This window comes from Eublepharis macularius, chromosome 7 (genome assembly GCF_028583425.1).
Source record: "Eublepharis macularius isolate TG4126 chromosome 7, MPM_Emac_v1.0, whole genome shotgun sequence".
Taxonomy (NCBI): Eukaryota; Metazoa; Chordata; class Lepidosauria; order Squamata; family Eublepharidae; genus Eublepharis; species Eublepharis macularius.
In genome coordinates this window covers 143,294,673-143,310,457 of record NC_072796.1, presented here as the reverse complement: position 1 = coordinate 143,310,457, position 15,785 = coordinate 143,294,673, and the positions used below count along the sequence as shown (strand labels likewise).

General features: G+C 50.9%; 1 protein-coding gene across 4 annotated transcripts in view; it reads left to right on the top strand.

The window, feature by feature from the left end:
* The window catches only part of HSF1 (heat shock transcription factor 1), a 46,720-nt gene that overhangs the window by 10,314 nt on the left and 20,621 nt on the right, over nt 1-15,785 (top strand). For all 4 annotated transcript variants that reach the window (XM_054986021.1, XM_054986020.1, XM_054986019.1 and 1 more), the window contains exons 2-4: nt 1,929-2,037; nt 2,539-2,675; nt 4,901-5,025. In XM_054986021.1, the coding sequence (XP_054841996.1) occupies nt 1,929-2,037; nt 2,539-2,675; nt 4,901-5,025 (371 nt within the window). The remainder of the gene's footprint in view (nt 1-1,928; nt 2,038-2,538; nt 2,676-4,900; nt 5,026-15,785) is intronic.

Genomic DNA, 15,785 nt, shown 5'->3' with positions numbered 1-15,785 from the left:
AGCCGTGGTCAGACTACACTGAAGTCCAGTAACTTTGGCTTGCAGCACCAGGCATAGGTTTCCCTGTCGCTGCTGCTAGCCGGGTCACCGCCAAGTGGTCATGAGGTGCCACTCAGTTTGATTCCTGTTCACTGAACTTGCCATAGTTTAAAAATGAAGTACCAGAAGCTAGTTGTTGCCAGGCCTTCTCTTAGACCTGCCAAGGTCCCCAGGACACGTGCAAGTGCAGTGTTTCCAACGTGCACAATTGCAGGGGCAACCAATACATTGATATTTGTAACTGCTGAAGGCAGTGAAGCGCTCTGACCTTTGCAAGCCAAGACTTTGGTACGGCTAAGCCAGCGGCAGTTGTTTGAGGCCGCTCAGCAGGGACTGGGAGAGGCCACAGGGCCTTGAGTTCTGTCTGGGTCCTGTGCCAAATAATGCAGGTGCCAACCGTTGGCTGGCATATGTGGCTGGTGCTGCTGAATTCCTGCGGCTGGCAACCTTTCAGGGATCCAGGGCAAAGTCTTGGGTGGGCGGCAAGCTCTGCTCTTTCCATTTCTGCTTGCGGGTGGTCCCCAAAGTCACTGTCTTCTGAACTAGCAAGTTTAATTTTGTGTAGCAATTTGGTCTGGTTTAGTTCCCACCTAGTATTGGTATCCGCTGTGTTTGTTCTCCAGGCATGTGGAATTGTCTTGACAGGAAGATGACTCAATGGCAATGCTTTTTCTTGCCATGAAAAGAAATATCCAAGCGGTGCAAAAAAGGTTCAGTTTTCAGACTGAAAATATTTTCTCTCCTTCTCTCCTGTAGGCACCATTATGCTTTGAGCCAGAAAAGAACTGATACCTTGCTCAGTAAAACGGCTGCCTATTTTTTTCATGCCAAAGGGCTAAAATGCTGCTCCTGCTGGACAGTTTCTGATCAGAAATCTAACTTGGTTAGGACGCGTCTTGAGGGGGGCCAAGGATGAGTGAGAATTGATAAAGATTATTTCATAAACTATCTTAAACAAAGCTGTGCAGGTTTTTAAATAGTTGAACTCCTCCTCCAAAGCTTCCAGAACTTGAAGCTCTTTAGTATGAGTGCTCCAGAGGGAACTAGAGGCCCTTCACTGAATGCAGCTATCACACATGAGCTCTGGCTTCTTCCTGGGATGAACAAGCCTGCTTCTCCCTGAAGGTCACATGCCCCCCCCCCATCCTCTCCTCATGGGCACAGTGGAGATTGAAAACTTCCTTGAAAGAAACCACACTTTGGTTTAGATCCAGAGGAGTTAGCCATGTTCATCTGCAGTTGCAAAATAGTAAAAAATCCAGTAGCACCTTTAAGACTGGGTTCTCGAAAGCTTATGCCCAATAAAGTTGGTTAGTCTTAAAGGTGCTACTGGACTTTTTATTATTTCACACTTTGGTGTGGCATTCAAATTGGGGCACTTCCACACATTGTGGTTTCTTTGGGCCAGAAACAGTCTAGGCTTGAGTAAAACCGTGTCTCTCTAACTCCTATCTCACATTCAACGTATTGTGCATAAGTTGGGCTTCCCAAGAATCCAGGGGTCTCTTGCATGATTTGCTAAGCTTGTCTTTGGGCAGCCATAGAGGCAGAAGCCTTTACATGGCTCCACGCAGCAAGCATGGAGGCAGTGACAGTTGCTGCATTTGGGGTACATGTTAAAGGGCCTCCAAAGCCTTCAGTCACGTGGTAACCTGGCACAGCTGCACATACATGTGCACACACCCATCCCCCCACTTCTTTGAGTTATTGATGCCCTTCGTCTCCAGTGGCTGTCTTGGCTGCCCAACGGGCTGACGTGCGGTGAAGCCATCTGGCTGTGCCCCGTGTGACGGTCGTTGGGTTCCCAGCCCTGTGGCAGTGGGTGCAGTTGCCTCTCGCCATTGTCTTCCCAGTGGCTTGCTCACTAGGTGCTGTTGCTGTTGTTGCAGAGCGGGAGCAGCTTCCACGTCTTCGACCAAGGCCAGTTTGCCAAGGAGGTGCTTCCCAAGTACTTCAAGCATAACAACATGGCCAGCTTTGTTCGACAGCTCAACATGTGTAAGTAGACTCTGGGGCTGGGGCAAATTGTCCCTGCTGGGCCTCTGTACTTTTCCCCCTCAGGAGTCCCTCGTGGGTCTGCATAGGGGTAAACTGAGGCAGCTTGTTGCTGCCAGAACGTGCGCTGGGACAGGCAGGCGTGCTGTGCCTGTCGGAGATGCTCTTGTCGCCGTGTCCTTCAAATGGCATGGACGTGCCCCAGGACAGCGGCTGAGCAGCAAGCCCAGGCATGCCAGCATGTGTGAGTGGAGGACTTGTTTGGACCGAGGAGGCTCAGGTTCATGTCCCCGCTCTACCAGGAGAGCTGCCTGCTGAGTGAAGTTTCGGAAAGGAATGGCCCAAACTAAGCAGGTGTTGGTTTGTCTCTGAAAGCGGAAGAGGAGACCGCCTTGGGCGGGGGGGGGCAGCTGCTGTGCTCTGGGAATGCCGACTAGCGCCTCCGCCCCCCTCCCCCCTGCCGACGTTTGGGGCGCTGAGGTGTTCTGCTTCCTCCTCTTTCAGACGGCTTCCGGAAGGTCATCCACATCGAGCAGGGCGGTCTGGTGAAGCCAGAGAAGGACGACACAGAATTCCAGCACCCCTATTTCATCCGCGGCCAGGAGCATCTCCTGGAGAACATCAAACGGAAGGTGACTAACGTAAGTCTGCTGCGATAGTTGCTGGCTCCGGGTCCAAAGCTCTCCGCTGGGTGGGTGGCAGGGGAGCGTGGTGCCGTTGGCCTCCACTGGTGCCTGCCTGGGTGCCCGAGAGCGCCCGCCTCCTTGGGCCTCCTCTGCCTGCTCCCTTGCACCGCCACCCCTTATCTGCGTTGCCATTTACAGTCGCCGTGTTTTGATGTGTTTAGCAGCCACCATCAAGTGGTTAGTACTGTTGAATCAGGTCTTTTAGGTTTGTTTTACTGTCTACTTATATTGGCTTTTATTGTATGTTACCATTTTGTATTTATATTTTAATGTTGTTATATCCCGCCCTGAGCCTGCTTGCAGGGAGGGCAGGCTAAATATCAAATAAACTAAACTTAACTTTGCCTTTCTTGTGGCCTCCTGGAGGCTGGGCAGCTGCTAAAGGGGGAGCCAGGTGCCTTCAAGGAAAAGGAGACGCAAGTAATGGTTTGTAAGAACTATCCCGTGCCATGAAGGAGAGGCAGGGGAGCAGAAGAACAGGATTCCTTTCAGTTGCAGGGACGTGGTCTTGGCTGGGGGTTAGGAAAAGGTGGCCTTGAGAAGGGGGAGGGACAGAAAAGGAGGGGGCCTCGTGCAGGAGTTCAGGAGGCTGCTGCAGGCCTAAGGGGCAAGGAGGAAGGGTTAGGGTTGTTTGAGGCAGCAGCAGGCTGTCCAGTGGGGTGATGTGCTGGGAGCAGGAAAGGCCAGCAGGCGTGTATCACCATATGAGGACAGAGGGGCGAAAGGCAGGGCCATGGAGGGCTCTGAAGGCCAGAGGGAGGAGCTTGTGCCACATTCAGGAGAGGCTGGGAGGAGCATGGCATGGATTAGAGACGAGGTCCGAGGGACGTACGCTTCCACCAATGCTGGATGTAGGGGAGGGGGCCAGAGTGTTCCAGTGGACAGCCGGAAAAGTGGCGGGGCCCCCCACACAGGGCCAGGCCTGTGGCCCTGTCCTAGTCTTCGCTCCTCTGCCTGGCGGTGGCTCTGTAAGGCCTCAGGCAGAGGTCTTCCACGTCACCTGCTGCCCGAGCTGCTTCATTGGAGGGGGCCTGTTCTCTGTAAAGCAGCCACAGTCATTCCCCAGTGTTTTCCGGGGGGGGGGGGGGGCTGCATTTTTGCGAAGTTGTAAAAGTAGCACGGCTTTGGGGGGGATGGGCTGCCCAATGGGGAGCCGAGAGAAGAGGCAGCAGAGCCCAGGCGAGACTCTCTGCAGGGTGGGCAGTGACACCGTTTTACACTTTCCACATCTGTTGAAAGGGACTGGAGCTCTGGGACGGTCGGGGGGTGGGGGGGTGGGGGGAGCGGTAAGAAGTTCACTTTTTGAGTGTGTCGACTATGAGATGATGGGGGGGTGGATATCTGGTTGGAAATTTGATAACACAGGAGTGATTGGGAGGAGTTTGAGTGTGCAACAGCAAAGCGGTATAGAAATCTTTTTTAAAAAAATAACCCACCCCCCCTCTGCTGTGGGGTTGGTTGGGCGCCTTGTGCCTGTTCCTGTCATTCAGCTTCACTGGGGAGCTGTGAGGTAAAATGGGGGTGAGAGAACCGTGGGTGCCCCCGGGGCATCTTGGCGGATGAGCGGGCTGGAAATGTGCACGCAAGGGACAGCATCTAGAGGTGGGGCGGGGTGGCCCTGAGCCGCCCCCGCCCCGAGCAGGCAGCCAAGGAGCAGGTCGTCCCTGGGGGCCTCCAGCAGAGAAGAGCTTCTCCGGAAACACTGGACGAGGACAGAAGCCCAGATCATGGACAGGGTTGAGCAGGAGCGACCCACTGGATCAGAGGCGGAAGAGGAGTCAAGGGGGATGAGGGCAGAGTCGGGGCTTCAGAGTCTGGCCGCGTGGGGATTGACTTTGGCGGGGGCTGAGTCGGGGCAGAGCAGGAGCCGGAATTCCCTGCCATTCTGCGCAGCTGAATCGGCAGCAAGTGCTCAGCTTGGTCTGTAAAACATTCCGGAGACTCTGCGAGTGGATGGCTCTTCCGAGTGCAGGAGTCGGGCCTGGGCAGCCTCCGAGTGGCAGTTGGGAGCCTAAGCTGCTCCTGAGCCAGCTGCATGTTGACTGCCGTGGGCCCAAAGGATTGCATTCTGGTCCGGCGTGTGTCTGTCGGTCTCTGGTGCTGAAGAGGTGACACACCGGCAGCAAACGGCTTTCCCATTTAGGAGCCACAGCACACGATGGACGTGTTTCTCCTTCTAGGTATCTGGCATAAAGAACGAGGACATCAGAGTTCGCCAGGACAGCGTCACCAAACTGTTGACTGACGTCCAGATGATGAAGGGCAGGCAGGAGAGCATGGACTCCAAGCTGATAGCCATGAAGCAGTATGTATTCATGCGAGGGGCAGGGTGTGGGCCTGGGGCTCCGCTGGTGCATTTGCAGGCCACGCTAGGGAGGGGGAGGGGGAGGCTGTGAGTCTGCCCAGCCTCCCATGCGCTGTCTCCTCTCGCCCTCTGCTGGCCAGCCCGTGGCTGCAGGGCTCAGAACTGCTGCTGCTGCTTAGCAACTTTTCCTGCCACGCTCCAGAAGTCTCCAGGCTTGGTTTTGCATTCTCTCGGTGTTTGGTTGGCTTTGTAAAATAGTTTTCTATGCCTGTCTTTGTTCCCAATAGCAAATGGCATATCTTTGCTGTTTGAGTTGTTTTTAATCCTATTTTGTAATCCACCCTCAGTCTTGGTGAGTAAAGTGGGCTGTAAATAAAACTGATTAGTAATACACCAGCCGCCGTAATTATAAATAAATTCATCTATCCCTGTAGTTGTAGCATTATTTAATAACAAACTGGCAACTTACTGATTCAACTGTCCCTGTCTGCCAGAGCGGCTGAGCCCAGCTTCATAAGGCACAGTGGCCAGTACCCCTGAGTGGAAGGCTGTGGGGTGATGCAGCTCTACTATAGGCAGAGGGGTGGGGGAGTAGATCCTTGTCTGCTTCCATAACTAGGGAAGGTCTTTTTGAGTGAAGCCTAGCAGTGCAGAGCCTGAAAGCATCCACGTGATCTGCACGAGGGTTTGCTGCCCGAGCGGCTGCAGGGTTTCCCTTCTCTTGCCCATCAAGATGCATGAAATGTCCTGAATGAGACCATCAAGAGGGGGGCCCCCTCTGGCCATAAAGCCATAAGAGCTCCCCTGCTGGACCAGTCCTTTGGTCCACTGGTCCAGCATTCTGTTTCACACGTTGGTCAACAAGCAGGGCAGAGAGGCCACTGACCTGCTGACAGTCCTCCAGCGGGTCTGCTGTCAGCCTCCCAGGCTCCTCTGGGAGCCCCAGCCACAGGCTGCTCGTGGGGCTCAAGCTGCTTTCACGCAGCTCCGCATGACACACTCTGACTCGCTCAGCAGCCGGCACATGAGCTCTTTCCAGCCAGCCTGGGCTTTTCTCGCCATTTTGGCAGCCACCATCCTCGTGGTTCATGCCAGGTCTGTTGTTACCAGAGAGACACCGCCAAGATGGCCAGGCAACAAGGGAAGGAAGGAAGTCTCACCGTGCCCAGGGTCCTGTATCCCACAGTGGCCAACAAGCAGAGCGCAGAGCCCCAAGCCACCTGCAGCTGCCCGCATCCACTCTTCTTCAGAGGGACGGTGCCTCTGAAGATGGAGATTCCCTGAGCCATGGTGGCAGGTGGCTGCTGGTGGGCCTAAACTTGTCCAGTCCGTGAACTAGTCTTATCTATTTACAGCCCTCTGAACTAACAGCCCTCGCCGCTAATTGGATTGCAGGAAGGAGGCGGATCTTTTAGATATAACCTACAGTCATTGTAACCAAGGTTTTTCAGCGTTTTATTGTTGTGACCCTCAGTGTGATGCAAAGGGTTCCCTAAACTTGATTTCCCCGTGGTGCCTCCCAGGATGCTCTCCCTTTCACACGTCTGAGGGAGTGAGCTCATGCTGGGATCAGTGTCGTCAGTCTTCAAGGGGGCGCCGGGCCGCTGCTTTGTCCAGCTGCAAAATATAACGTCGTCTTGTGGCACCATAAAGACTGACGGCCTGCAGTTCACTGTGTATTCATCTCTTCAACAGACTGACATGGCCACCCCTCTGCAGTCCCCGCCCTCTTCCCACTCACACACCGTGCTGGCTGTGGTGTGCTGCTTGCGCAAGAAGTGGGTTGGGGGTGGTCAGAGGGGAGATGTGTCTGCTCTAATGGGGGGGGGCAGGTCTCTAGGTTCACACTCCCCCACACTCTCAGTGTGACTCAAAGGGTTCCCAAAACTTGAGGTGTGATGAAACCAGGTGGCTCAGCGGGCCGTGCGCCTTCTTGCTCTGGCTCAGAGCTGGCTGTATGGAATGGGGAGAGGGAATGTGCGGACTTATGGTGGTCTGGTTTAAGTTGCAGACCCAACGAAAGTGGTGGAGGAAGCCTCATTGATCTCAAAGCCCCATTTTGGCTCCGATAGGAGACACCCACGTACCTGGCTGCTGGTGGTGAGCAGGTTGCCTTTGAGCTGAGTTTTGTACCAGAGAGAGGCATACACTGCCACCCAATGAATGAAGGCTGTAAACAAGGAGCTGACTTGAGCCAAGAGTCTCACCTTTAATAGCTTTTCTAGGACATGAGAGGACATGCAGGTAAAAGTCTCGAGCATGTGCAGAGAGCACCTTCCCTTCACGGAGAGGCTCCCTACCTACCTCAGCTTAAGAACATAAGAACATAAGCAAAGCCATGTTGGATCAGGCCAGTGGCCCATCCAGTCCAACATTCTGTCACACACAGTGGCTAGAAATCCAGTGCCATCTAAAGGACTGTCAGTGAGGCCAGGACACCAGAAGCCCTCCCACTGCCTTCCTTCCAGCACCAAGACAACAGAGCACCACCTCCCCACAAAGAGAATACCATCTATCTCCTGTGGCTAATAGCCACTGATGGACCTCTGCTCCATATATTTGTCCAGTCCCCTCTTGAAGCTGGCAATGCTTGTAGCTGCCACCACCTCCTGTGGCAACGAATTCCATGTGTTTATCACCCTTTGTGTAAAGTAGTATTTTCTTCTATCTGTTCTAACCCGACTGCTCAATAATTTCATAGAGTGCCCACGAGTTCTTGTATTGTGAGAAAGGGAGAAAAACACATCTTTCTCTACCTTCTCTAACCCGTGCATTATCTTGTAAACCTCTATCATGTCTCCCCTCAGTCGTCTTTTCTCCAGGCTAAAGAGCCCCAAGCGCCTCAATCTTTCCTCATAGGGAAAGTGTTCCAACCCTTTAATCATTTTAGTTGCCCTTCTCTGTACTTTTTCCAGTGCTATGATATCTTTTTTAAGGTGTGGCGACCAGAACTGTACACAGTACTCCAAATGAGGCCTCACCATCGATTTATACAGAGGCATTATGATACCGGCTGATTTGTTTTCAATCCCTTTCCTAATAACCCCTAGCATAGCATTAGCTTTTTTTATGGCTGTCGCACACTGTGCTGACGTTTTTAGTGAGTTATCTATCATGACTCCAAGATCTCTCTCTTGGTCAGTCTCCGCCAGTTCAGACCCCATCAACTTGTATTTATATTTTGGATTTTTGGTTCCAATGTGCATTACTTTGCACTTGGCTACATTGAACCTCATTTGCCACATGGATGCCCACTCTTCTAGCCTCGACAGATCCCTTTGGAGTGCCTCACAATCCTCTCTGGCTTTCACCACCCTGAACAATTTCGTGTCATCTGCAAATTTAGCCACTTCACTGCTTAATCCCTGCTTAATCCCACTGCTTAATCCCAGCTTCTGGGGGTTTAAAAGGAAGCATTTCAGACGAAACTCCAGGGCTATTGGCTGTTCTCTTAGTTAGGAAGCGCTGTGGTAAACTTCCTCCAGCTGTGCAGAGTGGCTCATATCAGTCGGTGTTCAAATGGAGGGCCAAGTGTATGAATCTCCCTCTTCCTGGAAGATGAGTCAGTGACCTCAGGCGGTCACCCGTTGCTGTTTTGTGGCTTCTGTGGTACCGTCCTTGACAGCTGCGGCCTCAGCTGCTTTGGGGCCAGGACAGAGACCACCTTCTTCCAGCCACAAATAGCTTTATTAACACCTCACCCCTGGAATGCACAGCTTTACGACTGTTGGCTGGACCAACCAGTCTGGATCCTGGTCCTTTGAATCATCTTGTCGTATGGCCTTTCCTTGGAATGTGTTTCATGTGGGTGGGGGTTTTCCTGGACAATGTCCAGTACATAGTTGGGAGGGTATTCCAGATCAGCGGGGAGGGTCCTCTGCTCCCAGGCAGCGTTCTCTGACTGCAACCTAGCATTCTTTCGAGCTGAGCCAAGAACAAGGCCGCCGCCTATTTGCTGTGGATCCACATAGCTGTGTGGCAGAAGTAGATGATGTGATGAAAACTGGCCCCTAAGAACTTGGCTTCCTGTTTGACTTAGAGATGTGATTGTGGGGACAGGTGTGGTGTGTCAGAGACTCATCCTTTAGCTCTTGCCCTTGAAAAGGGATGCCTGCTTAGCTGCAGACCTGGAAGTCTTTATTCCGGGCTCAGGGCAGAGCTTTTCCCCAGCCGTATCTCTCAAGCAGCTGTTGAAATCTACTACGAAGCCTTAGGCTGCAAGCAAGATAAGGGGTGCTAGTTGTTTCCTGGGAACTCCCAGGGCGATGAGCATCAGCATGATGCAGTGGCAAAAACTGAGGATCGGGCACCAGAGTCTCGTAGTGAGCGTGTTGCCTTTGAGTTCCCACCTATGTTTTAGCAAGACTCGCTTTCCAATGGCTTTTTCTAGCCTTGTAGGACTGCATTTTATGACTTCATTGTAATTCTAAAGATACACGTTTTCTTATTAACAAGACCGATAGTCTAGTCGAACAATTGTTTGCTAAGATATTTTATCCTCTTTGATGGCTTGTACTGAGTAGCCCATAGGATCGGCTGATTATGGTTATTGATAATTAGGCTGCGGAGGAATATTGGCTGGACTGGATATGGCTCAATAAGGTAATCAGAGTGTACCTGTATTTCTGGAATTATAATTTTGTACCTATAAGATGAGGCTAAAAGATCCCTATATATGGTTTTCATGCATTTATATGTAGAGAGCCAGCATGGTATAGTTGTAACGAGCTTTTGCCCGTGTCTGAAGCTAAGCTTCGGCTAGCCAAGAGAAAGATGTGTCTTTTCTCCTGGGAAGCTTTCAGCAATTAGTTCTCAGACTTGTCAAACAGAGAAGTTCTTTGAACCACCTGTTTATCAGTACATTTATTTATATAGATCCAGAGGAGTTAGCCGTGTTAGTCTGTAGTAGCAAAATCAGAAAGAGTCCAGTAGCACCTTTAAGACTAACCAATTTTATTGTAGCATAAGCTTTCGAGAATCAAGTTCTCTTCGTCAGATGCATGATACAAACTGACGAAGAGAATTTGATTCTCGAAAGCTTATGCTACAATAAAATTGGTTAGTCTTAAAGGTGCTACTGGACTCTTTCTGATTTTATTTATATAGGGTTCAGTATTGCTTTGCAACTCTTTATCAAACAAACAGACACCTGTCTAGAGTTTATTTCACTTTATTGAAAATACACCCTAGTTTTTTAATGAAGCGAGTAATCAAAATATAAATGGTTATTAATATAAATCCTATATTTATGGCAGTACAACTGCAGGAATTCCTGAATGATGCTCTAGTCCTGGACCCATTCCAGTCTGGCTTCCGTCCTGGCCATGGGACGGAGACAGCCTTGGTTGCCCTCACAGACGACCTTCGCAGGCATCTGGATCGAGGCGGGTCAGCGCTGCTTGTGTTACTTGATCTCACAGCAGCGTTTGACACGGTTGACTATGATTTGTTGGCCAGCCGCCTTGCCGACGTGGGGATTAGGGGGACAGTCTTACAGTGGCTGGTCTCCTTTCTCCAGGGTCGGGGACAGAGGGTGGCGCTCGGGGGAGATCTATCGGCCCGTCACCCTTTGGTGTGCGGGGTTCCCCAAGGGGCGATACTCTCCCCAATGTTATTTAACATCTATATGCGCCCCCTCGCCCAGTTGGTGCGGAGGTTTGGGCTGGGTTGTCATCAATACGCGGATGACACCCAACTTTTTCTGTTGATGGACGGCCGGCCAGACACGGCCCCAGACAATCTGGCCAGAGCTTTGGAGGCTGTGACAGCATGGTTGAAACAGAGCAGGCTGAAATTGAACCCAGTGAAGACGGAGGTCCTGCAGCTGGGACGGGGGCTGCCAGATGTTGGGATCCAGCTCCCTGCCCTCGATGGGACACCACTGGCAACTTTGCCAGTGGTAAAGAGTCTGGGTGTGCTCCTGGATGCCTCCCTATCGATGGAGGCCCAGGTCACGGCGGTTGCCAAGTCTGCATTTTTCCATCTTCGTCAGATCAGGCAACTTGCCCCCTACCTGACGCCCCAGGACCTGGCTACAGTGATCCATGCAACGGTCACCTCCAGGCTAGATTACTGTAACTCACTCTACGCTGGGCTACCCCTGGGCCTGATCCGGAAACTACAACTGGTCCAGAATGCGGCGGCACGGGTCCTGACTGGTATACCTTACCAGTCACACATCACACCTGTCCTGCGCCAGCTGCACTGGCTTCCAGTTGAATTCCGAATCAGGTTCAAAGTGTTGGTTCTTACCTTTAAAGCCCTGAGTGGGTTGGGACCGGCATATCTTCGGGACCGCCTCTCCCTGTACGTTCCCCGGAGATCGCTCCGATCAGCGAATAAATATTTACTTGTGGTCCCCGGCCCTAAGGAAGCCCGCCTCGCTTCAACCAGGGCCAGGGCTTTTTCAGTCCTGGCCCCAGCCTGGTGGAACGCTCTGTCAATGGAAACCCGGGCCCAGCGGGACATATTATCGTTCCGCCGGGCCTGTAAGACAGAGCTGTTCCGCCAGGCGTTTGGTGATTGAAGGGGGCGGTGCCATGTCGGCCTCCCACCTTTGGGGTGGGGAAGGTTCTCCCCACCACTGCACCTTGTTAATTTGTTTTATTATTTGTATATTGATTTTAGTTTTGTTTTTATCAATTTTAACTGTTCACCGCCCAGAGCCCCTGGGATGGGCGGTATATAAATTGAATAAATAAATAAATAAATAAATAAATATAAAAACAGAACACAGGAAGGCAATAAGAAATAAGTTTGCTAACATTTCCTAATAAATTCCAAGTTTAACATAATCAAAGTTTCTATGAAATGCATAGGTAAAGATAAATTCTCACCTAAATTCTCTCAAGAGATTTCTTCCATCAGAGCTCTGCCATTCTATCTGAGTTTGCAATTTTATAAGTCATCATATGCAAATATTTAAGGTCTATTCACATGATAGCACAAACAAATGATAATTGGTCTGATGCTTCATTGAATATTCATAGTTTCTATTGTACAACCTTCCAATTAGTAAAAAATTACGTTATACTCAAACTTGCAAAACAAAACTATAAACCTCTGAGAAGTGTCAGAAAAATTTAAGTTGAGAGATCACTACTGGTTGAATCTCTGATAGAGGAACATTAATCTCGATAGAGTCCACTATTTTAATTAACTGTCAAAAGATTAAAGCACACCTGTTAGAATTACCTAACACTTAGAAAAAACACACAGAGACGGTTCATGCAAAGTCTGAACGTCCATCTAGAATACAAGCGCTTGGCCTAGTATTGCTCAGTACTGATTATTGTCATGTGCTTTTATCTATATTGGTGCAACATAGTGATCTGAGTGCCAGACTAGGATCTAGGCAACCCGGGTTGGATTCCTCCCTCTGCCATGGAAGCAGTCTGGATGACCTTGGCCAGTCCCACATTCTCAGCCTGACCTACCTCCCAGGGTTGTTGTGAGGATAAAATGGACGAGAGGAGAATGATGTAGGCTGCTTTGGGCCCCACTGGGGAGAAGGGCAGGGTATAAACACTGTAAATAAATATATTTTCTGACCTGGGAGGCAGCGCTGTGCTACGGATGTTGATAGATTGGACCCCTGATGAAGAAGCATACTGAAGTGTGTTTGGTCGCCTGCTTTATGATGGGTAATGGGAGTGTTTTCCATGTTATGATTGTGGTTATTTTGGGTCACTTTGTGTTACTGGTTTTTAAATAATTGGCTGATTTTTCATACACTGCCCTTTCCCCTCGTTCTTTGCCTTTTCAGTAGATTCTCAGACACTAGGATCTGGGAGAACCAGGTTCACGTCTTCAGCCTTCTATGGAAATGTGTCGGGTTGACATTGGGTTCGTCACTCTCTTTCCGCCTAACGTATCTCATAGGGTGGTAGTGAGGATGAAAGGAGGGAGAAGAAAATGACTTCGCAAGCTGTTACAGGCCTCCATTGGCAAGAAAAGCAGAGTATCATTATATAAAATAAATGGCCAGTTTTGCAAAAGGAGAAAGGAAACATCCTCAGTCGTGAGGAAGGGGCGTTCTTGAAGATCCAGAGGGAAAGCTCGGAACCCCTGAACCGCTTCTGACCCACGGGTACGAGCGCCTCTTCTCCCTTATTGCCAGGACTCCAGTTACACATTCTGAGCTGTTTTCCCTTTCCTAGAAGCGGAATGGAGCGGTGCTAAGCCTGACTCTGCCCTTTCGTTCCCCACTCTGCCTCCCCTCTTCCAGCTGGCTTTGTGGACCCTTCCTTCATTTGGGCCTGGGCCTTGTGTTTCCTTTCCCACAGAGGTATTCAGGATGGCTGGGGTGCAGGTCGGGGTAGCTCACTTTGGAACAGAAGCGAGTTGTATTTCAGAACATCTTGTGGCTCCTGGAGGACCACCACAGCCTCAGTGGGACTAACGCACCATGCCTTGTTACTGTAAAGAGATGTTTGCTGCAGCCATCCTGCCCCCTCTCATTTCAGAAGAAAAGCAGAACTGAGCTGCTTTAAATCTTAATTTTTTTGGTGCAAATATGAATGGAGGAGATTACACAGTGCCCACAAACCGAAATGAAGACTCATTGAAAGAAAGTGCCAGGTCACTTCGCAAATGTGAGATTTCCAACAACAAACCACAGTCCACACAATACCCTTTTTTTAGGATCAGCCACCATGACACAAACGTGAGCAATGTGGATCGTGGTTTGCTTTTGGATTTGGATTTTGCACCAATATGGCTTCAGGCAACAAAGGCACGAAACTCTTGACAGAAGGGGGGAAAGAGGAGCGCAATGCCTCATGCCGTTGCCTGCGCATATTCGCCACAAACTCTGGACTCCTGAGGCATCCCATGTGGGACTGCACATGCCTCTTACTGGGGATTTCCAGGGTGTGCCGTTGGAGTGTCTCTGTTCCCTCTGCTCCACTCACAGCACCAGGTGCGATTTCTATCAGGCCTTTTATCGGCACTGAAGAGAGTTTATGGTCCCAGCATGTGTCCTCCTGTGAGCAGGGTCTCTGTCGTGCACCGTGAGTGCATGTGGCTGGGAGCCAGCTGCATGAAAGTTTATTGGCTGTGCCTTGGCGTGGGCCTCTTTTCTGGCAAATCCAAGACCATGCTCATTGTAGTCGACGCTTTATTGCCCCTGCAGGAGCCGGCCCACTCAGAGCTTCCTTGGCGGATTCTTTTTAGCTTCTGCGGTTCACTAAACAGAGAGCAGCAGACAACTGCTCGTCCCCCCCCCCCCTTGTCAAGAGCTTGCTGCAGTGAAAGGTAAGGATAGGAAGCAGATTCGGAGAGGGTCAAACAGTTTCTCCATCCCGTTTCCTGTGGGGCTGAGATGAACAAAGGCTTTGCACTCTTCCCTCCTTTAGGGCACTTGATGCCAGTTTGCTAAGAGGGCAGGTGCCCGTCTGTTAGCTGTGGCTAAGGATCAGCAGACCCCCCCCACACACACACACTTTGTCTTATGTGTCATTCCCCTATGAGGCAGTCTGAGCATGCTGCTCTGTAGACTTCCCATGGGTGGATTTGCCCCGCACTATTGTCTCAGCATTCTAAAAATCAATAGCTTTTACGGCCTAAGTATTCAAATACGGCTCCCCTGTGGTGCCTCAGGAACGCAATGGGGGAGGGATGGCTACCCCCCCCCCCCAATCCATATTCCCAGGCCAGATTGTGCCCTGGTGTGCAGGAGAATGTTGGCTCCCCAACATCATGTGTCTCTCTGTAACAACAGCATGTTTGGGTTGGGGGAGCTCCGACCTCATTTGTGTCTAGACTGGCTCTTCGAAGGCTGCCCGTCTTCCTATTGTGTACCTTTGGTAAGTCATTGTTTGACAAGTGATGCTGGTTGGGAAGGGGAAGACCCTGCTTTTGATGGGGTTCAGTTGACCCTTGCAGGCTTGGTTAAGAGTCAGGGGCTTCTACTGGATCCAGCACTGCTGCTAGATAATCCAGTCAATGTAGCTGCACAAAAGGCCTTCTCCCAGCTCCACTGAGCCCAGAAGACGACCCCTCCGTTGATACAGACGATCTGGCCGCCTGGATCCCTGCCATGGTAACATTGAGGCTAGACTGCTGCAATGCACTCTCCATTGGTCTCCCCTCAGAGTCCACTCGGAGGCGCCAGTTAGTCAAAACACTGCAGCTTGGTTATTGGAGAGCCAGTTTGGTGTAGTGGTTAAGAGCTTGGGAGCCTAATCTGGAGAGCCAGGTTTGATTCCCCACTCCTCCGCTTGAAGCCAGCTGGGTGACCTTGGGCCAGTCACAGCTCTCTGGAGCTCTCTCAGCCCCACCCACCTCACAGGGTGTTTGTTGTTGTGGGGATAATAATGGCATACTTTGTAAACTGCTCTGAGTGGGTGTTAAGTCATCCTGAAGGGCGGTATATAAATCGAATGTTGTTGTTATTCTTCTTGTTGTTGTTATCGAGAGCTATGTGGAGCACGCATATTACTTCCATTCTGCAGTCATTTCATTGGCTACCAATCAGTTACCGAGCTCAGTTCAAAGTCCTTTGTGGCTTTGTTCCCTCATATCTGCAGGAGTGCCCCTCCCCGTATCCTCTGCAGATACCTCCCTCCCCCACCAGATGTGCATTTTCTGTTATGGCCCCACTGTATGGAATGGCCTGCCGGAAGGGGCCAGGGAAGCGTACACTCTCTAGACCTTCCACAAACTATGCAAAACTGAATTTTTCAGGAGGGATTTCTACTCTGGCATTAGGGCTGTGGTGTAAGGAAATGGTTCAGAGAGACTGAAAGGGAGAGGGACTG